This window comes from Notolabrus celidotus, chromosome 5 (genome assembly GCF_009762535.1).
Source record: "Notolabrus celidotus isolate fNotCel1 chromosome 5, fNotCel1.pri, whole genome shotgun sequence".
Taxonomy (NCBI): Eukaryota; Metazoa; Chordata; class Actinopteri; order Labriformes; family Labridae; genus Notolabrus; species Notolabrus celidotus.
The window spans coordinates 29,800,708-29,823,276 of NC_048276.1; the positions used below are offsets into that span (position 1 = coordinate 29,800,708).

Consider the following 22,569-nt stretch of genomic DNA (forward strand, 5'->3'; position numbering starts at 1 on the left):
CAACCTTTGGGCATTTTTAATTTTTATCTTAATTTTCAACTTTTTACAAGAGTCCATTTTTTCAGTAACACTTGTGTACATTTTTGTAATGTGTCAAAGCTTAAGAATATTGATCCTGAATGTTTATACAACAAAGAGATCAAATTACTGATGAAAATAATCTAACAGGTTTCCCTCGTGTCACTAAAAGACTTTGGATCTTTAAAAAAGAGAAATTTCATTGCAGACGAGTCTCAGAGAGAGAGAGAGAGAGAGAGAGAGAGAGAGAGAGAGAGAGAGAGAGAGAGAGAGAGAGAGAGAGAGAGAGAGAGAGAGAGAGAGAGAGAGAGAGAGGAAGAAGGAGGAAGGAAGGAAGGAAGGAAGGAAGGAAGGAAGGAAGGAAAGGAAGTGTACTGAGGTCACTTAAAGGTCAGCAGCAGCTTCGTCTCCTTGAAGACAGAGGAATTATCTGTCAGGACAAACAGCTCACCTGGATCACCTGAAAACCTAGACCAGGACTACAGCCAGGACATAACTCTTTCATCTTTAAAACTAATCTACAAAATCACAAACATCCTGAAAAACTCTTGAATGTTTTTTTAGAGAATATCTTTACATTTTTGTAGTCCGTTCATTTTGATTTTGAAATATTCTCCAGTTTATCTCCTTAACGTTCAAATAAAGAAGAGACTTTCCTGTAACATAAAACAGGTCACACACTCTGACTCTGTTAAAAATCTGCTAATGATGCACAGCGGTAAAACTAGAAATCAGCCTCTGGTGGGGATATAAAGTGAAATACAGTTAAAAGTATCACTATGGAAGCCCACGTTGACTGGTAGAATCAACAAACAAACGAAAAGGAGGTGATGATTGGAGCCTCAATGATAAAACAAACAAACAAAAAAAAACAACGTATTTTAGATCATACCTATGTGGAAAAAAGGCACTATAATGAGATGAAAATTATGAGACAAAGAGGTTAAAAAAATAAGCGGAAAGTTATGAGAGAAAATGTTAAAAAATAAAAATATCTATTAGGAGAATTTTGAAATGAAAAGTCAAACTTATGAGATAGAAGATTTAGATATGAAACAAAAAATATAGAAACCAAAAGTAAAAAGTATAAGACAGAGTTATATTCATAAAAAAGTAAATTATGTGACAGGCATTCAAGATTTAGTTTAAAAAAAAATCACATTTGTTACCTAAAGATATATTTCTAAATACAAGTAAAATTTAAGATAAAAAAGCAAATATCATAAGAAATGTTAAATAAATATAAATATAAATTATTTGTTCAAATAAATTAGAATTTCACAATGAAAGCCATTACTCATAAATAAAAGGTCATGATTATAATTTATTATACGTTCTGATTTTTTTATTATCACCAAATAGTCTGTATTTCTAAACAACTATTACAAAAATCAGAGACAAACATTAAAAATGATGAGATTAAACATCTAATAAAAGATAATCAATGAGAAGAAATGAGTCAAATTTATCAAATTTGATCTCGTCTCATTGTTTTTTTCTTTTTCTTTCTTAGATTTCCAAAATGGATAATGGATGACGTTTCGAATTGTATTTACCTTTTTCTGGAGCTTAAATAAAACTAAATCAAACTAATAAAAAACAAAACTTGGACTGACAGCTTCGGGGGAGGTCTGGGTTCTTGGATATCCTCTTAGTTTTTGATACTGTGATCCCCTCGTACATTAACACCCAACATGAGTCCAAACCTAGTTCTTGTACTTTAATGGCTTTAAAATAACTTGCCCTCATAAGGCCCACGTTTCTCAGACGCATCAGTAGCTCGCTGCTTGCTGAAAGAGATTTTTAAAGTAGCATAAACCTGCAGCTGATAACTGGATCGCGCATGTAGTTTATTGTGTTCTCCTGCAGCGACCTCTGCAGGCTGCCTGACGTAAACGCTGTGTTATAAGTTGAACTGAACTGTACTGCATATTTATATAATTTAGGTCCCTGAGATTACTTGATTTATGAAATAGACAACCCACACTTAAAAAAAATACACTGAAAAAACATATTTTTCAAAAATAATTTTTAAAAATGACACAATTTAAATTGCGCTAAACAAGCTAACATCCATGATGGACAATCCCTCTCACCACCTGCACGAGACTGTGGGGCTTGACCAGCTTATTTAGCGGCAGACTGAGACACCCACCCTGCAGTACGGAGCGCTACCGCAGGTCCTTCATTCCATCTGCAATCAGACTGTTTAACACCAGCACTATGCCCCGTTAGTTACCTGTTAATTATCAGTTATCATCTTCATTTCACTGCATGGCAGACACTGTGTGACTTAGCAATATGTCTCTGTCTTCCCGGGTCACTGTTTATGATTCACACCGACAAACTACTCTCTCCATCTCACATCTGAATCACACTGATTTTATCATAGGTATATTTTTTAATAACATGGTGAAATGTTTATCTGTGCAATAACTTATATATACAGTATCTCACAAAAGTGAGTCGCATTTCTGCAAATATTTACTTATATCTTCTCATGGGACAACACTGAAGAAATGAAACTTTGATATAATGTTAAGTAGTCAGTGTACAGCTTGTATAACTGTAAATTTACTGTCCCCTCAAAGTAACTCAAAACACAGCTATTAATGTCTAAACCACGGGCAACAAAAGTGAGTACACCCCTAAGTGAAAATGTCCAAGTGTCAATATTTTGTGTGGCCACCATTATTCTCGAGAACTGCTTTAACCCTCTTGGGCATGGAGTTCACCAGAGCTTCACAGGTTGCCACTGGAATCCTCTTCCACTCCTCCATGACGACATCACGGAGCTGGTGGATGTTAGAGACCTTGTGCTCCTCCACCTTCCATTTGAGGATGCCCCACAGATGCTCAATAGGGTTTAGGTCTGGAGACATGCTTGGCCACTCCATCACCTTTACCCTCAGCTTCTTTAGCAAGGCAGGGGCCGTCTTTGAGGGTGTGTTTGGGGTCGTTATCATGTTGTAATACTGCCCTGCAGCCCATTTTTTGAAGGGAGGGGATAATGCACTGCTTCAGTATGTCACAGTACATGTTGGCATTCATGGTTCCCTCAATGAACTGTAGCTCCTTAGTGCCGGAAGCACTCATGCAGCCCCAGACCATGACACTCCCACCACCATGCTTGACTGTAGGCAAGGCACACTTTTCTTTATACTCCTCACCTGGGCGCCGCCACACACGCTTGGCACCATCTGAACCAAATAAGTTTATCTTAGTCTCATCAGACCACAAGACATGGTTCCAGTAATCCATAAAGTATAGATTAACAACTAGACAAGAAGCCCTCCGCTGTCTCTCGCCTCTCACCCATAGACTGGCTGTAGTTCACTCTCCCACCAGCTGGCGTCGCTATAGAGTCGCTCATTGGTTTCCTTGACGTGAAACAGTAGAAGAAGAAGCGAAGGCGCTGCGGGGAAACTCAAAATGTCTGCTCCGAAAACCATCCCCAAAGATGCCCAGGTAACACTACTACAGCTGATTCTATGCTGTTTATTGTTGATCGGGCTTCAGTTTGAACTCATGTTGTTTGATTTTAGTCCAAACGACTCAGTTAACTTCGACGACAAAGCATTTCTGTGATCTGCTAACGTTAGCTCTACATCACCGTACACAATAACAGCCAGCAGCTAGCATGTTAGCCTTTATCGGAGAGATAGTTAGCTTGTGAGTGTAAACACGGCTGACTGTTCACTGTTTTACACACAATGTTTAAAATATTTATCTCTGGTGTGAACTGGCGCTTGATTTAATCAACATTAAGAATTGTTGAAGCTTGTTTTATAGGAGTAATTCACACCAAAACACCGTAAATCCAGCATACAGAGGGAGAGGTGTTATGAGAAAATAAGTAACCAAATTTAAAGTCTTTCCTGTGCTCGAGAATCATCGCCGTCATAAAGTAACACCGGGAAAGCTTTAACTGGATTTATCTTCATGTAATCATTTTACAATCTAATTATTATTTTGTATCAGTAGCAAAAAATAAACACTTCAGGCACAGCTTTTACGACATATAACACATAAATGAATAACTATTAAATATTAAAAGAAGTCCCAAACATGACATATTTTATTATGGAATCAAACGCTTGATAAGAAAGGACTACTTATTTTATAAAGTGAAGTGTGTCATGATTATACATCTTGATCTCATAATATTTAGGCACAGATGAGTCAGGATTTTCAAATATTCGAGTAATCGGTTACTACTAAATAATTGAATTGTCCACGTGACCATTATTTCACACTTTAATGTGTATTTCTGGTTAATTTACTAGCCTTTGGTTGTAATGCAGTACAGCTGCTCAACAGTGGTTGTCGAGCAGCATCTGAAAGCTGTTCTCTTTTTGCTTTTAGATAACAAAAACTCCAATATTAGCATAATGAAATAAAATGCTAAATAACTATTCAAACAATAAACAAATAGTTAGCAGTGACTATCAAGTAGTGTTTTTGCTTGAAATGCCCATCCCTAATTTAGAGCTAGTCAGCACTAATATTGGAGTTTATTGCTGTATTTCTTGATCTTGTACTTCAGTTCTGACTATCCTATAATGATACTTTTAACTAGGGATGCACTGAAATGACAATCCCTGACCGAAGCCGAAAACCGAAAATGGGGAAACCAAGGCCAAAAACCGTAACAAATTATTATGCCAATTAATAGTTGGGAGACCAGGGACAGTTGTAACATTTCACTCCTTGGATTTGAGAATAATCCATGCATTTTCTGTTTTGTGCACAGGCATTTTCTAGGCCATTTATTATCAGACACTTGACGCTAGTTTGTATAGCAGCTTGAACACACTGGGTTAAAAGAGCTCAAAGTTATAGACAGAAATGTCAAAAATGTTACAACTGTCCCTGGTCTCCCCTACCATTGCATTTATGGCTCTGACTGTGTACTAACCTCACTAAAATCAAGGATCTCATTGAACATATCAGACAACGAGGGTGCATGTCCCTCATCTGGTTCAGAGAGACGAGTCCTTTTTTCTGCGCTCTGTTCTCCTTCTCCTGCGCTGTGCGCTTCTCCATCACCAAGCAGATTCTCCGCATTCATCACGGCCTGGATAATTTCTTGTGCGCGCTGCTTTATTCCCACATCCAAGTAAGGATCTTAATAACGTGGATCAAGTACAGGCGCGATGAAGTGCAGAGGATCCAAATAGATCTCAGTGAAACGTGTGCTGACAGACTCTAAGAGTGTTGTTTTCACTCTGGGGTCCGTCTCAACCTCTTTGCCTAGAAGACACTTTAGTGCTGCAATTAAAGGAAGAACGGATGCAGACATGTTGGCTCTTATCCAGACAGGCGCGAACTGGCCGTGGTTTTTGCTTGCGTCATCACAACATTCTGTTTCAGCCGTGTTGTTTCAGTGACAAAAGTGTTTTGGTCGAAAACCATAAATGGACTTCTGAGACATTTTTGGCTGAAAAAATTTCAGTGGCCGATCTGTCGGTTCATCCCTAATAAATATGACCATATGTCTCAAATTATGCCTTAATACCTCAAAATACTAGCTTTACAATTGAGAGCACACCTCTCCTTTCTTTCATTTGCATTCACAAAAAGCCAAGGCAGGGAGAGCAGCAGCAAAGACCCCCAGGTACAGAACAACAGCTTATGTTCTGTGGGTTGAGTTGGACTTTGTTGCCTGCCTGAACTAATGTGTGATTTTGACATATAATCTAAGAATAACATCCTGGTCATGACTCAACATAGATGGCTCTTCCTCCTGATGTCATCACCCTCTGATGGAAGTCACCTGTGTGTGTTTCAGGTGATGATTCAGATCCTGAAGGACATGGGCATCACAGAGTACGAGCCCCGAGTCATCAACCAGATGTTGGAGTTCACCTACAGTAAGACTGCGACACCTTTTTAATGTCACACATGATGAGAGCTGTGTTGTTTTCTAACTGTACACAGGGTTCCCACACATCTTGGAAAACCTGGAAAATAGTTGACCAGTTTTCCAGTACTGGAAAACACCTGGAAAATGGGAGAAAAAGTCAAATGTCCTGGAAAATCACATAAAGTCCTGGAAAATTATTCCAACATGGCTGCGTGTGACCTGACCCTATTAACAAAACACATCCCCATTCATTGAAAGTTGAGTGCATGCTGTGCTGGAAAAGACAGCAACACTGCGCAACTTTTTTCACTTTTTTTTCTCCTTCACTTCATAATCATGCATTCACAGGAAACGGGGGTATATTGTTTATGTTTTATGGTACATGAACCTTGTAGAGTGCTCTTTTGATTCAAAGAGTCTTATATTTAAGTTATAGTGTGACCAGTGGAGTCAGGCAGAGAGCTTGGGGGTCTGTGCCTCACAACTTTCTCTGCAGGCTGAGAGCTCAATTACCATACTCTAGCTCAGTTATTCTCAAAGTTGGGTCCTGGGACCCCTGGGGGTCTGCGAACCATAGCGTGGGGGTCCGTGAAATAATTTTAATACATTTCTAATAAATTATAAAATTGTGCTGTGTCATTACAAAACAGCATACACCATTGTTATGATACCATTTGGGGGCTCGAAGGGATATGTGAGTCTTGCTACTGTTAATTTTCTGAAAGCGTTTAAGATCAATTACAAATGCTGTCATGTTGAGTCCACAAGAAATGAAATTACCCTCTTTTGACTCGTCTCCCAAAGAAGAGCCCCCTCTTTTGACTCCCAAACGGCTCTTAATTTAGGATCTTTTGTAGCCGTATATTTTACCTTAACTTTGCAAAAACTAATGGTTTGTGCTGAAAACCCTTTTACGTACAGTGTTTTTATGATAAGCTTTATAATTGACCAATTTTGTGCATTTATTTTGTTACAAACTTATTCTTACCCTGATCCTAGGGTTGTGATTAGGGTTAGGGTTAAGGTTGTGATTAGGGTTAGGGTTAGGGTTGTGATCAAGCGGCAACCTCCGGTCTCAAACCATGAAGTCCATGCGGAAGTGCTATAAACTGCAATACATCGAAAATCCGCTTGAGGCTGGCTGCAGAAACACCAGAAACCACATAGACATGAATGGGAAAAAGACGATCTTTGCAGCATTAATAAACATGTTTACAGCCTGGTTCAAAAAACGGCTTGGCCCTACGAAGCTAATCTCTCTAATGGCACACACTGTACGGGGGGTGAATTTTTTTCTAAGGTGACGGTTTAGAAGATATTAAGATTACGAGTTTTGCCCAAAAAGGACATGACTGACATGACTCCTGGTCGAGAGCATATAGCTTGGTTGAGTTCCACATTTCCAATATGGCTGCTGGCGTCGATTTGCAAATTACTACGTCCATATTTTATAGAGTCTATGGTTGTGATTAGGGTTAGGGTTAGGATCAGGGTTATGATTAGAATTAGAGTTGTGATAAGGGTTAGAGTTAGGATTAGGGTTAGGATTAGGGTTAGGGTTAGGGTTAGGATACAGGTTAGGGTTATGATTAGGGTTAGGATTAGGGTCAGGGTTAGGATTATGATTAGGGTTAGGGTTATGATTAGGGTTAGGGTTATGATTAGGATTAGAGTTGTGATAAGGGTTAGAGTTAGGATTAGGGTTAGGATTAGGTTTAGGGTTAGGATACAGGTTAGGGTTATGATTAGGGTTAGGATTAGGGTCAGGGTTAGGATTATGATTAGGGCTAGGGTTATGATTGGGGTTAGGGTTATGATTAGGGTTAGGTTTAGGGTTAAGATTAGGGTTAGGTTTAGGGTTAGGATTAGGGTTAGGGTTAGGGTTAGGGTTAGGGTTAGGGTTAGGATTAGGGTTAGGATTGTGATTAGGGTTAGGGTTAGGATTAGGGTCAGGTTTAGGGTTAAGATTAGGGTTAGGGTTATGATTAGGGTTAGGGTTATGATTAGGGTTAGGTTTAGGGTTAAGATTAGGGTTAGGTTTAGGGTTAGGATTAGGGTTAGGGTTAGGGTTAGGATTAGGGTTAGGATTGTGATTAGGGTTAGGGTTATGATTAGGGTTCGGGTTAGGGTTTTGGTTAGAACCACACTTAAGCAAACAGAACCAAAACCAAATTCATGCAAACAGAACCAGAACCAAACTCAAGCAAACAGAACCAGAACAAAACCAAAGCATACCCAACCAGAACCGAACCAGAACCATACCAGAACTGAACTTGAACCGAACCAGAACTGAACCAGAACCTAATCAGAAGTGAACCAGAACTGTACCAGAACCGAACCAGAACCGAATTCAAGCAAACAGAACTGGTACCAGAACCAAACTCAAGCAAACAGAGCCAAAACCAAACTCAAGCAAACAGAACCAGAACAAAACCCAAGCAAAACCAACCAGAACCGACCAGACCCGAACCAGAATCGAACCAGAACCATACTAGAACTGAACTTGAACAGTACCAGAACCGAAACCAGAGCCGAATCAGAGCCATACCAGAACAGAACAGAACCAGAACCTAATCAGAAGCGAACCAGAACCGAACCGAACCACAACCGAACTCAAGCTAACAGAACCGGCACCAGAACCAAACTCAAGCAAACAGAACCAAAACTAAACTCAAGCAAACAGAACCAGAAACAAACCCAAGCAAATCCAACCAGAATTGAACCAGACGCGAACCTGAACCGTACCCGAACCAAACCCGAACTGAACAGAACCAGAACCGAACCGAACTGAACCAGAACCGTTCCGGAAACCGAACCGAACCAGAACTGAACTAAAGCAAACAGAACCGGAACCAGAACCAAACTCAAGCAAACAGAACCGAAACCAAACTCAAGCAAACAGAACCAAAACCAAACTCAAGCAAACAGAACCAGAACCAAACTCAACTAAACAGAACCAGAACCAAACTCAACCAAACAGAACCAGAACCAACTCAAGTAAACAGAACCAGAACCAACTCAAGCAAACAGAATCAGAACCAACTCAAGTAAACAGAAACAGAACCAACTCAAGTAAACAGAATCAGAACCAAACTCAAGCAAAAGAACCAGAACCAACTCAAGTAAACAGAAACAGAACCAAACTTGGTTGCACTAATCAAATGAAGTGCTGTACATCTGTGGTTGCATTATTCTATTATCAATTTGCCATAATTTTTAAGTATGTAAGAGATGATTTCATTGATAGCCATAGACTGCATGTCTTTCAATGTAGACTTCCACTGAGAGGAACATATTAGACTATTTAGGAACTAATTTAGGAACTAAATTTAGACGGTCATACCAGCCTGATCATCAATGAAAACGTCCTGGAAATGTCCTTGAAAATGATCTCTGGAAAAGAGTGGGAACCCTGTGTACAGATGCCTGTGATGGACAAAAACCTTGTGAACTCACTCAGCTGATGTGTTTTTTTACATCAGGATACGTGACGACTATCATCGAGGACGCCAAAATCTACTCCACACACGCCAAGAAGTCCACCGTGGACGCCGATGACATCAAGCTAGCGATCCAGTGTCGCATGGACCAGTCATTCACCTCGCCGCCTCCTCGAGATGTAAGCACTGCTCCCGTTTCTGACACATGCTGACACTTGTGTGTTCTGTTGTTTACTCCCCCGCTCTTTGTTTTCAGTTTCTGTTGGAGGTGGCTCGGCAGAAGAATCAGACTCCTCTCCCTCTGATCAAACCTTACACCGGACCACGACTTCCTCCAGACCGCTACTGTCTGACCGCTCCGAACTACAGACTGAAAACCGTGCAGAAGAAGGTAGAACAGACTCAAACTTTAAATTTGTCTTGTTTTTGGTCCAACACAACTTCATGATGCCTGTTTCTTAATTTCATCCAGGTGTCATCGTCGGCCGGCAGGATATCAGTGCCTCGGCTCAGTGTTGGCGCCGTCTCCAGCAGGCCGGGCACGCCGACCCTCGGTGAGTAGAGCAGCTGAGAGCCTGTGGAGAGTGCTGTAGACGCATGAACACTGTCAGTATATCTGAAATCACAACACAAGAGCTTCTGGAAAAGAGGCAAAATAAGATGCTGGTGTTTTTTAGCTCTACATTTTTAAATGATCATCCAATCACTTTAAACAGTTTCAGTAACTTTAACATCTCTCTTACTTTTCTGGGTTCATCCTGGACAGAAGTCTGTTAAAGTTTCTTTCTTTGATAGGTCTCTTCAATCTCCAACATGTTGCTCTGCTCTTTCTGCATTTACTCTGAAATATTTGAAAATAAAAAGGCACGGTTGGTAGTAGGGCTGAACGATTTATTGATTTCTGATTAAATTGAGATTTCAGACAGCGCAATCTTGTGATCGCCAAAGCTGCGTTTTTTTGCAGCGCTCCTGACTGAACGAGGATCTGTTGTATCAACTATTTTTCACATACATGCCTTCTCCCTGCCATCCTTCCAAGCTCACCAATCAGAAGCGGTATGCTACTCGTGGACAGATCACGCTAACCATCAGTATTAACCTGCTCTTCGTGCTTTGTAACATTGACGTGTTTTGAAATGACTTCAGCGGAACTCCCCCTCCTTTCTCAATTCATTAATTTTTTCCTCACCTGTTACGGCCGCGACTTTCGCGGTGCTACGGTGAGTGATGCCCCCTGCACTCAGGACTTAATGAATGAGACAGACAACAGGACAAGAGACTGTTGTGTGTGCCCGTGACCAGAGATGTCTGCTAAGTTATTTAATTAAGCAATAAATAGATATTCAATAATAAACTCTGGCACACTAAGAGAAGGGCACAGCTAAATATCTGCCACAGGATAACCACAGTCAACACCTATAACCCATCAGATAAAAACACTACAAATATTAGAAAATAGAAAATGCACAATTTATGAGAATAAAAGACTTGACAAAGTAATCCTGCTCAGTTACCGCTACGACCTCCTACCTCTCCTGCCCCAGGGCAGGTTATGTTCAGGATTAGAGATCAGTTTGGAGAAACTCCGCCCACTGACCAATCAGCTCGCTCCATCACTCAGCTCTGTGAGCTGATCGCGAGGGGAGAGAGATGTGCAGGACACTTTGGCTGTTTTCAAGACTGCCTACTATACTAGTGTTACATACTGATTTGGCCCGGATGCAGTACGTAGTATGTGAAAAAGAGCAGGTTCCGCAGTATGCCAGGCAGTACCATAGACTGTGAATAAAAATGGACAGCGTTCCTCCACCTCTTTCCGTTGTACGGTTCTGAAGCCAAAAAATCCTCCTCCTGGGCGCCGCCATTGTGCAGCCAGAGCCTGTGAAGTCACTGTAATAAGCTCCGCCCTACAGCGTAACGTCACAAGACGCTGTGTGTCCTTTGAAGTTTCACTCTACAGCGGCTGTGAATCAAAGGAAACCTGGAAGTAAAACCTCGTTTTTGAAACTCTAAGAACTAACAAAAAATAAACTTTTTAGGAAAAAGAGGCCTTGAACACAAAACAGTCAAATACTAACTACATATCACCACAGCATACGGATGTGAGAAACATTCGTACGACGTGTATTTATTTTTTACGGATTTTTTTACCTATACTGCAGCCAGCCACCAGGGGGCAGACAAACAGCTAAAAGGTTCACCACCAGGGTCGCATCCGGCTCGCTTGGGCAGTACCTACCGCCTGCTACATTCATAGGTAGTATGTAGCAGGCCGTTTTGATAACAGCCTTCGTCTACCTGTGTGATTTTATATATAAAATACTGATGACAGTTATTGAGTATCTTTCCTGACATCATGCTCAAACATAGTCTAAAATACGTTCCTCAGGTGAAGAAGTTGTTCTGTTTTAAATATGAAACTGCGCATGCTTAAAATTTTTTATATATATGTTTGAGCTTTTTGCTTTATTTGATAGGACAGCTGAAGAGAGACAGGAAAAGTGAGGAGTAGAGAGCGGGGGAAGACATGAAGGAGACTGTAGCAACCAGGAGTCGAGCCGGCGACCTCTGCGACGAGGACTGTAGCCTCTGTGCGTGTGACGCAGGCTCGACTCCTGGCTGCTACAATCTCCTTCATGTCTTCCCTCGCTCTCTACTCCCCACTTTTCCTGTCTCTCTTCAACTGCCCTGTCAAATAAAGCTAAAATCCCAAAAATATATTTTTTCACATCTTACAGACAGGACTCAGTCTGATCTCATCTTAATCCACCATGAGCAGAGCACTTTGCAGCATTTAGCAAGTTACAGTACCAAGGACAAACTTCCTTTAACAGACAGAAACCTCCAGCAGGACCAGACTCATTCATTCATTTATTTAGATCCCCATTAGGGTCTTCCTGGGGTCCACATAAAACAAACATAACATACAAAATATACATGAAATACAAAACTGAAAATGCAACAAAACATGAAACACAAAAACAGAAAAATGCTACAAACAGAAAGTACAACAACTGAAAATTCTACAAACAATTTAAGACAGAAATCTGCTGAGACCGTGTTGGGGTGAGAGAGAGAGAGAGAGAGAGAGAGAGAGAGAGAGAGAGAGGAGAGAGGAGAGAGAGAGAGAGAGAGAGAGAGAGAGAGAGAGAGAGAGAGAGAGAGAGAGAGAGAGAGAGAGAGAGAGAGAGAGAGAGAGAGAGGATAGTAGTAGTAGCAGGAGTCTGGCACGTCCACAGCGGCATAGATCCGGAAGAACCTACGAGACAAGGGAGCCCAGGGACTCCAGAAAAGTCTACGGTTAGTAACTTTAATGGGACAGGAAGAGTTAAAGTAAGAGACAGGCAGACAGAGGAGAGAGAGGGGATGATGCCTTTCTTTAGGCTCTCTGACAGATATTTATAATTTCTAACATCAAAAGGACACTAATGGTTGATTAATTATTAGAACTTAAACCAAATAACCAGATTTCTAGACTTCAGAGGTAGATACAAATGTTCAGAGATCTTGTTTGAATGTTTTAAAAAGCAGCTGTGGTTTCTTCCCAGTTCAACCTATCTGAGTGTTTCTGACCTCTTTGTTTACCTCCACAGGGACTCCATCTGTTCAGTCTGTCACCACTAAAGTCGGAACTCCAGTGTCTCTGACGGGTCAGAGGTTCACCGTACAGATACCACCGCCTTCTCAGACGGCCACCACCAAAACTAGTAAGAACCTGTCTCCTACCAGTCCTTTATTTTACACTGAGACCAGTTTAAGATCAGAGCTCTACTACGGAGAGCAGCAGCAGGAGGGTGAAACATGATGTATGACTCCTGCTGTGTTTGTATTCAGACCACAAGAAACACACTAAGAGGAATAAACCCCTCACTGTTCCTCCTCTCCCTCACAGCCACGCCATCTACGCCGGCCGTCTCCAACGTCCTCATCAACCCGTCTCTGATCGGCTCCAAGAACATCCTCATCACCACCAACATGGTGTCCCAGAACTCCGGAGGAGAGTCGCTGAAGAGGAAGCACGAAGACGAGGACGACTACGACACTCTATGACGACGAGACCGAACGCAGCTCTCGTTTTTATAATGATGCTAAAAAAACAGATCAATCCCTGCTTCTGTTCTCACCACAAACTGATCCAGAGCATAGTTAGGTTTTCTAGAACATTAATTTAACCAGAGAGAAGAACCGCAGCCTTCAGTGACACCTGTTCACACCGGGAGAGGAGTCTGCTGTCAGGAGACTCAGAGCAGCAGAGGACACCTGTTTCACTGATTTACAATAAAATATGTTCAAATCCAATCTGGGTCCAAGTCTGATACTTTAAAAACAATACTTCTGTCACTTTGCATTTTCTGCTCACTCAACCAGTCCTGTAACTGTCTCTGTCCGTCATCCTCAATTTGGTAGATGTCTGTTTTTTAACATCTGTCACAAGTGCCTGTGCTTTTCCTACTCTCGTCTTCATTTCTCTACAGATAACCGGTCAGTCATTAGAGTTTTGTGCTCTCCAGATAAATTAAATTATTAAAATTATCCTCTATATTGTTTAAAACTTTGCTATCAGAAACATTTTGCCAAAGTGTCAACAGGCAGAGGAGAAGTCATCAACTTTATAAATACACTGGATCTCTTCCTGCAGATTGATATGACTGTTGTGATCAGGTTCTCCCTGGTGTTGCTTCAGAATCAATCACCATTGTTATGTGGCTTTGACCAGTCAGAATCAAGTATTTAACACAGCCGTGCAATTATCCACTTTAACAACCCTCTCACGAAATGTGACATCACCTGTTGGTTTCTGAAGTGGAGTTTTGAAGATGAGATTCTGACTCAACCTATCTTTAGGTCAAACTAGTATGATGCATTGAGGCGGGCCTTTAGCATCCTCGCTAACAGCTACAGTGCCCCCCCCCCCCTGTCAGTCAATTCAGCCACGCCCTTAATTAGACAAAACTTAACCTTAATATCTTCAAAAATAATAAATTGCTAAAGAAAATGAACCTTCGTCCAGTGTGTGTGGATAGAGAAATAAGCTATTCATACCTTAAAGGTGACAGATCATGCAAAATCGACTTTTTAATGGTTCTCTACCTGAAATATGTTTCCCTGGCATGTCTACAAACCCCCCGAAAATGAAAAAAATCCATTCTGCCCCTGTTCTGATTTCTCCACCTTTCTGTAAATGTGTGTGAAACCTATTTTATACAGTCTATGGCTGAAACGAACCGTTTCCGTTTTCAGTGTTTTTCATACGTCACAACGCCGTCCGTTCCATGACGAGAGTCAGAGCTCGGAGCTTGTTCGGCCCTCAACTCCGCCTCCAAGTCTACCTTCTCTGCAGACTTATACAGTCCGTGCTGCAGACAAGTCTGGTTTACAAAGATGTCGAAGACACGTGCTAATCTAAATTGCTCAGTTGTTGGCTGCTTAAAAAGACATACATGTCTGTTTTTACTCCCCAAGGCTGAAGATGTGAAGACCCGGTGGATGGATTTTATTTTTGATGGAAAAGTGCCCACAACAACAGCTAAAATGTTGTTTGTCTGTGCTAACCACTTCACCTCAGACTGCCTTTCTAACGAGGGACAGTACAATGCAGGCTTTGCAGAAAAACTGCTGATCCAGCATGGATCAATACCAACTGTCCGTGACCCACATTCAAACTCCGGAGCTGTAAGTCTAATCATTTTATGCTGCTTTACTGTGTGTGTAGCTTGGTAGCCTGTTAGCCTGTCGGACTAATGTTAGCATTGCAGCTAATGTGGGTAGAATCATGGAAGACATGCTGGAGTAAATTATATTAGGTGTTATACAAGCAAAACTATGACAACATAAGCCTAATTTGAGTTTAACCGTATCCACGCGTTTACTGTGGAAGTCTGTGACTATTTTTTACGTGCTTTCCTTGTAGCTTTGCATGGTACTGTAATGTAGGCCGTGCTCAGCTGTTGTTACAGACAACCGTCTCAGATCGCCACTGTTGTATCTGTTACTGTTGTATGAGCTTGCATCAGGCTTGTATGCGATTCCTCTGCTTGGTGACGTCGTGTACGTGTGCCTACAGAGTATAAAGACAGAGAACGAGTCATCGTTTATAATGGCTGTTTGAGCAAGTGTTTATATCAATACTCATGTTTGCGCCTACAGTGAATGTCTATAAAGTACAATGATAAGCAATATGTGGAAGGGAGAGAAGCAGATTTTTTTAATCATTACAAACATGTAAAATGTCCTGCATTTATAAGCTTTTGCGATATCGTTTTTTTTTAAAAAACATAGGCACATTGTTCTTTTTAACTCTTTGTCTTTTTAGAAGTGAAGGAATTAGTTGTGATTGTTGTTTCACTAGTTCTAGCTTTTTAAAGAATTACACATTTGAAAACATGTTGGTGTAACCTGTGTTTCCTCTGTACAGGCCAGCACACCAGATGTAACTGTGAAGTTTCATGCAACAAGGGATGTTGCATGTCAGACTGACCAGCTGCAGACACATAGTGTAGGCACACAGCTGTCCCTGAAGACTCTTCAGCCTCATGTCAGAAGTAAAGGTTTGTAGCCTCCTATTATACATCCACTTGTGATACAGTTTATAATCATTTAGCCCTTGACATTTCTTAATTTGCTTCTACTGTAATATTGCTCTGTGTTAATCTGTCACATTTATAGAGCTTCCTTTCCAAAAATGTAATTTTTTGCAGGTGTTCAGGCTGTTGTGTCCTGTAGGGAGTTTGGTGTTGGAGCATCCATTGCAGATCCTCTGTGTTTCTCATCAACACCAGTAAAGAGACCATCAAAGAGAGCTCGTTTGGACCTCATGGAGGAGGAGGAGGAGGAGGAGGAGGAGGAGGAGGAGGAGGAGGAGGATGATGAGGATGATGATGATTATGATCCGTTAGAGGGCAGTTTGTCAACCTCACAAGGGCTAGATGCTACCTATGACCCTGCAGACTCAGTCGCAGCCTTTACAGAGCCAACACTGATGTCGTAAGTTACTCTAATATTGATCTCTATATGCGTGTGTGTGTGAGAATAAAATAACTATTTGTGAGAGTGAGCCATGTACACTGCTGAATAAAGCTCAAGCTATTTATGCTCATAACATTTTCATTTATTGATTTCTTTAAACAGAGATGAAACATCTACTCCCACCCACAAAACAAAAAAATACATAGTATACGAAACCTCCTTAATGGAGTTGTTTGAGGTGTGTCCTGTGTGCACGCGGGTGTGTGATGTGCGGACTCAAAGGTTGGGGACATTCCTGTCTGTGGAACAGCGGTGTCCCCATTGTGATTTCCTCAGACGCTGGAATAGCCAACCTATTGTTGGAAGCACTCCAGCTGGAAACCTTCACCTTTCAGCTGCTGTATACCTCAGTGGAGCATCTTTCTTCAAAATGGAAAAGGTAAATTACACACAACTACTTTCCCTGTGAGTCTCTTAATATGGCATGTAATTTTGCTGTCTGTTTTTAATTCAAATAATATAACACGAGAAATTACTACAGAAAATGTTGTGTCCTCTTTATTTTACAACAGGTGTTCAAGGCAATGCAGCTGCAGCTGTTCCGTTATAACACATTCCGTCGCCATGCCAGAACCTTCATCGAGCCAGCAGTCATCCACCATTGGAAAGCACTGCAAGATGTGACCCTGCAACGCCTCAGTGAGGAGACCATAGTACTTGGTGGTGACATGAGGGCTGACCCTCCAGGTATTTCCATTTGAATAAATGTAGGAGTACCAGAATAAATGCCACACCACTTCAAGTAATGACATAATAAATGATGACTAAAGTCTAGATTTTAACACTGTTTTAACAGGACACTCTGCTAAGTTTGGTAGCTACACCATGATGGACCTCAATACCAACAAAGTCTTAGATATCCAGTTGGTTCAGGTGAGTGGGAAAATATTTAATTGGAAAAAATATTTTTATTTTTATTTTTAATTCACTGTTCATTCTGCATTTCCTAATACTACGTGTTTATTTCTGGTGGTGTCAGCAGAGCAATGAGGTTGGTGGGAGCTCCAACATGGAAAAAGAGGGCCTGAAGAGGAGCCTGGCATTATTGAATGCACGTGGTGTGACTCTTCACTGCATTGTCACTGACCGCCATCCTCAAATCCAGAAGTTCCTCCGGGAGAGCAGCATCCCCCGGTTCTATGATGTATGGCACATGGAGAAGGGTAGATTTCCTTATTGAATAAAAAAAGTTATAATCATGTGACTGTATCAGTGATAACCTTTTCAAAAAAAGTACATTGTAGTTATGGTCCACCCGTCCAGGCAGTGTCAGCTACTACAAGTCTATTAGCCACAAAGCAGTATCCTGTATTATTGCACTTTGCATCTAAGCTGCATGTGAAAGATACCTGGACCCAGATTAATGACTAAAACTGAATGTATACACATAGATACATGTGCATACATTCTTTCCTTCAAATGCATAAAATACTGTGTACCTCACGGCTGCTCTGTGAAATTGACAAATGTCCTGAATCTTCGCTGTTTTGAATCTAAAGTTGTGTCTCACTGCACAATATTTTTCATAAATACCTATTTATGTGTGAGAAAAGGCACAGGCATTGTTTTGTATGTACACATCAAATACATACATATATATATATATATATATATATATATATATATATATATATATATATATATATATATATATATATATATATATATATATATATTGATACATCACTTGACTTGAGGCATTTACTTATAAAAAAAATATTTTTGCACTGAAGGAATTTCTAAAAAACTGGACCAGATAACGAAGATGAAGGGCTGTGAAAAACTCCAGAAGTGGATGAGAGGAATAAAAAAACACAAATACTGGACTGCAGCTTCATCAACCACTGGACCAGAGAGAGTGGCAAAGTGGACCTCAACCATGAACCATGTCCCAAACATCCAGACACATGAAAATCCTCTGTACCCCCAGTGCCAGCCCCCACTGCGACAGACAACGGACATGGGTAAATGGCTTTCAGAAGGGATGTTGCACTCATATTTACTAAAACCTTAGCACATCTCCTTTTATAATTAGTGATAGGACATAATCTCTCAAGTCAATTACACCCAGTGATTAAACTTACTGTTGTGTTTAATACAGGACTACTCATTACATATGACAGTGTGATAAAGTATACTTAATTTTCTTTAGAAAATCCTGCCTTATACCGGCTGGAGAAGGCGCTGACAAACAAGAGGACTTTGAAGGATGTCGAGAAACTGAGCCCTCATCACCAGACTTCATCTGTTGAGGCTTTCCACAGCGTCATTATTCGTTTTGCCCCTAAAGGTGTCGCCTTTCCCTATCTTGGAATGCTGTGCAGGTAAATTAAAATGTAGTAAGTTTAAAGTTAAAATATTGTGGGTAGCCTAAAGTTTTGGTCATAAATAACATCTTTGATTTATCTTTACTGTACGTCTAGACTCTACCTGGCTGCCATGTACTACAATGAGAATGCTGGCAGACCACAAGCCCAAATAACAGAAGGTGAACCTCTCTTCAAGGTTAACTTTCCAAAGGCCGTGAAGGGGGGATGCAGAGCAAAACGAGTTAAAGTTGAGCCAACATACCGTAAGTATTACATTGCTTTATTTTTTTTTTTAAAAGGCAAGTTCTGTAATATTGTATTAAACATTCTTTACATGTTAGAGCATTTTTAAATACAAAATATACAGTAGAAAAATATCAACTCTCATACAAATAATAAGTATTAAATGGCAGGAGTTAAGTAAACTTAGTTGCTTTGTTAACCATAATAAAATACAAAATTGTTATATTCAACACAAAATTGCAATTTAAAAAAAATCAACCAGATAAAATAATAAATTAAAAATTGTAAATTGGCAGGTATTTAGCAACAGACTTTCAGTCAAAGTAAATAACAATACAATCTAAAAATGTAAACAAAATCTGTCTTTTTCTTTTAACAAACAGGGTATGTTGATGACATGTTGGACCTCGTGCTGGAAAAAGTATTTGTGGACCCGTCACCTTACACTGAGGCTGTGCTTGCCGCCCCCATCCCTGAAGACCTCTCGGCACAATCCGAGCGGCCTGACAGGGAGGAAGTCATAGCCAGCTATGTGTCGCGTTTTAACCAAGGGGAGGTCTAAAACCCACGTACTGATTTTCGGCATCAGGAAACTCTGTGTGGATCCGTAGCACCACACAGGATGGAATGACCACTCGGATTTTGTGCCCGAGGAAGTCCCAGTACCAGCTTACTAAGCTCCTGTTGGCCAGATTCCTGTAGCGGCTGCAGAAATTGAACAGTATTACTGTGGGAAAAACTGTATGTGTGTCTGACCCTTTTCTTTTTTTTAAACCAACATTTGTGGATAGTTTTTACAGTGTATTTTTTATGAACAGCAGCATTTCTGATATTTGCCAAATTGTTATTATATTTGCACAGATTGTACATTATTTCATTTTAATAAATCCTGAGTTTGTACTGAATGGAATCATGTGCATTCATGTCAAATAAGCTCATTACTGCTTATCCGTGGGTTTATTTCCATTGTACAAGTTTCTAAACTCAAGTATAGAAAGACTTCAAAACATCTTTAAGAGGAAATAATGAGAATTTACAAAGACGCAAAACTTATTGGTTTATTCCTCTAAGCCGCATAGCACCATAGTCATCTTTGTATATGTTGCAGGCATTCTGCAGAGAGTAAAGGTTGAGGCAGACAGGCTCCAACCCAGGATGCTGTATCATGCATGATATCGGTTTCTCAACCTCCCGTACATGTTTAATAACCTACAGGGAATTACAAATGTTAAATGTCATGGTGTCTTGAAAATGTAACATATAATGAAGACACATTATTTAGTAATTCGGCTCTGGCACCTTTGGTGTCTCCAAGCAGCATCTATTTTCAGGTTCTGTGGGCATGGCTGCACAGTTTCCACAGGAGCACCTACTGAAAAAAAATAGAGAAAAATGTCAAAATCTCACTAGAATATAAAGCTTATGGAATTCACGAACTGACAGACAGTAAATAAGTGGAGGTTGGAAAGAGGTAAGTTTTGCAAAATGTTCCATAGCATATGTTATTTTAAACGTGTAACTCGTGTAGCATATCATTTGTAGAAGGATAACTGTGTATTTTAGTAAACACTGCAAACTGCCTCAGCCTTTGAAATTTGAGTATAGCTTGATAATATTAATGTTCATGTTTCGGCTGAATTACAGTAGGGATAAACTCAAATGTACAAAGATACAAAAAGTTGTGGTCAGCATTTACCAACATATATGTATAGTGCTGGCATTAAACACAGGCATGCGAGATAAGTTTTTTCTACAATTTAAGGTATCAATTTACCAAAATAACTTCAAGTGATGATGGGAAAACGAAGATACCAGTAACCGTTAGCATTAGCTCCGTGTTGCACGTAAGTAACTGTGTCAGACACACACCGACAGACAAGTCAGAATTAACACAATCCGTGACTAACCATTCAGAAAACGTGTTGCTGCAGTCGTACATTTTGAGCTTCTTCAGGCGCCTTTCCTTCAGCATCGGATTCTAGACCAAATTCGTTTGGCCAGACTAAAGTAGCTCTGTTGGCAGCCATATTGATGCGGCAACCACGTGAACATTGACCATCATGCTGGAGAGCCAAGGCCACGTTCACTTCCAGAGAGGGGGCGTTGCCAGAGAGCTCATTCACATTTAAAGGGACAGACACATAAAACAGACTGTTCTGAGCAGGGCTGAAAAAGAGGGATTTACAAACATGCCAAAGTCTGATTTCAAAGTGTTTTTTGAGCAATAAACTTTAAAGACATGTTCTGGGGACCTCTTAGACCAATATAAATTGCTGAAAAAGAGCGTAATATGTCACCTTTAACAGTTTTTTGAACCAGGCTGTAAGCATGTTTATCTCTAAAGATCAGCTCTTTGAATGGGTCTAATCATAGACTGTAAATGAACTATATAACTCTTTTCTATATATATTCCTGTATAAATTCTTGTTCTGTACACCTTTTTTTTTGCTGCTGAAACTCCTTGAATTTCCCCGTTGTGGGATGAATAATGGAGTATCTTATCTTATCTTAATGGACGTAGCATTCATGACGTCACCCATCTGTTTCTGAAGCGTTGTTTTGAAGCCAATCGTCAGCGGGAGCCATATTGGAAATGTTGAACTCAACCAAACTTCTGTCATTCTAGTGTGACTTAAAGAGGCGGGCTTTGAGCCTCCTAGCCAACAGCTACAGTGTCCCCGCCTGATAATCAAGCCAGCTGTGCCTCTCATAATGGAAAATAATGATTATGAAAAAATTCACCCCCGTACAGTGTGTGCCGATCGAGAAATGAGCAATCAAGACTACACTTGTTTTTTGTACCAGACTGTAAACATGTTTATTTCTGCTGAAAAAATTGTCTTATTTGAATTGGTGTGTATGTGTTTTCTGGTGTTTCTGCAGCCAGTGTCAAGCAGACACTGGAGGAACTGCAGTTTTTAACATTTCAACTAGGGATGCACCGAAATGAAAATTCTTGGCCAAAACCGAAAATGAGGAAACCAAGGCTGAAGACCAAAACACCGAAATAAATTATTATTATGCCAATTATTAGTACCATTGCATTTATGGCTTTGCCTGTGTACTAACCTCACTAAAATCAAGGATCTCATTGAACATATCAGACAACGAGGGTGCATGCCCCTCATCTGATTCAGAGAGACGAGTCCTTTTTTCTGCGCACTGTTCTCCTTCTCCTGCACTGTGCGCTTCTTCGTCTCCAAGCGGGTTCTCCGCAACCATCGCAGCCTGGATAATTTCTCGTGCGCGCTGCTTTATTCCAACATCCAAGTAATGACCTTTATAACGCCGATAAAGTACAGTCGCGATGAAGTGCAGAGGATCCAAATAGATCTCAGTGAAGCGTGTGCTGACAGACTCTAAGAGTGTACTTTTCATTGTTTTCACTCTGGGATCCGTCTCAACCTCTTTGCTTAGAAGATGCTTTAGTGCTGCAATTAAAGGAAGAACGGATGCAGACATGTTGGCCCTTATCCAGACAGGCGTGAATTGGCCGTGGTTTTTGCTTGCTTGCTTTCAGTGGCCAAATTTTCAGTGCATCCCTCATTTTAACTTCAGCTTTATTTCTTATTGCTGTAAATTCACCAAAAAAATGACTTTAATGTTTTCTATAAATCCTCTAACATCTGGAAATTAATATCTTAATACATTCTGTGAAAATACTTTA

General features: G+C 40.5%; 2 protein-coding genes and 1 long non-coding RNA gene across 4 annotated transcripts; 2 read left to right on the forward strand and 1 right to left on the reverse strand.

The window, feature by feature from the left end:
* The first annotated feature begins 3,357 nt into the window (after nt 1-3,357).
* On the forward strand, nt 3,358-13,623 carry taf9 (TAF9 RNA polymerase II, TATA box binding protein (TBP)-associated factor). Its single transcript, XM_034683163.1, has 7 exons — nt 3,358-3,486; nt 5,810-5,891; nt 9,367-9,503; nt 9,581-9,715; nt 9,797-9,878; nt 12,918-13,031; nt 13,217-13,623. The coding sequence occupies exons 1-7, from the start codon at nt 3,451-3,453 to the stop codon at nt 13,372-13,374; spliced, it is 744 nt and encodes a 247-aa protein (XP_034539054.1). The 5' UTR covers nt 3,358-3,450; the 3' UTR covers nt 13,375-13,623.
* A 1,019-nt stretch (nt 13,624-14,642) lies between these two features.
* LOC117812396 lies at nt 14,643-19,807 on the forward strand. Of its 2 annotated transcripts, XM_034683121.1 has the most exons (11): nt 14,643-14,997; nt 15,740-15,872; nt 16,023-16,308; nt 16,453-16,729; nt 16,863-17,037; nt 17,147-17,223; nt 17,333-17,513; nt 18,084-18,314; nt 18,503-18,674; nt 18,774-18,922; nt 19,286-19,807. In XM_034683121.1, the coding sequence occupies exons 1-11, from the start codon at nt 14,707-14,709 to the stop codon at nt 19,462-19,464; spliced, it is 2,151 nt and encodes a 716-aa protein (XP_034539012.1). In that variant the 5' UTR covers nt 14,643-14,706; the 3' UTR covers nt 19,465-19,807. The 2 variants fall into 2 exon arrangements, with proteins under 2 accessions (XP_034539012.1, XP_034539013.1); XM_034683122.1 differs by lacking the exons at nt 14,643-14,997; nt 15,740-15,872 and having other exon boundaries at nt 16,199-16,308; nt 17,330-17,513.
* Nucleotides 19,808-19,863: 56 nt separating this feature from the next.
* On the reverse strand, nt 19,864-20,932 carry LOC117812440. The gene is made up of 3 exons (XR_004631214.1): nt 20,810-20,932; nt 20,202-20,274; nt 19,864-20,111 (listed from the first exon to the last, which is right to left on the reverse strand). It is a non-coding gene; the product is annotated as an uncharacterized LOC117812440 (long non-coding RNA).
* Nucleotides 20,933-22,569: the final 1,637 nt, after the last annotated feature.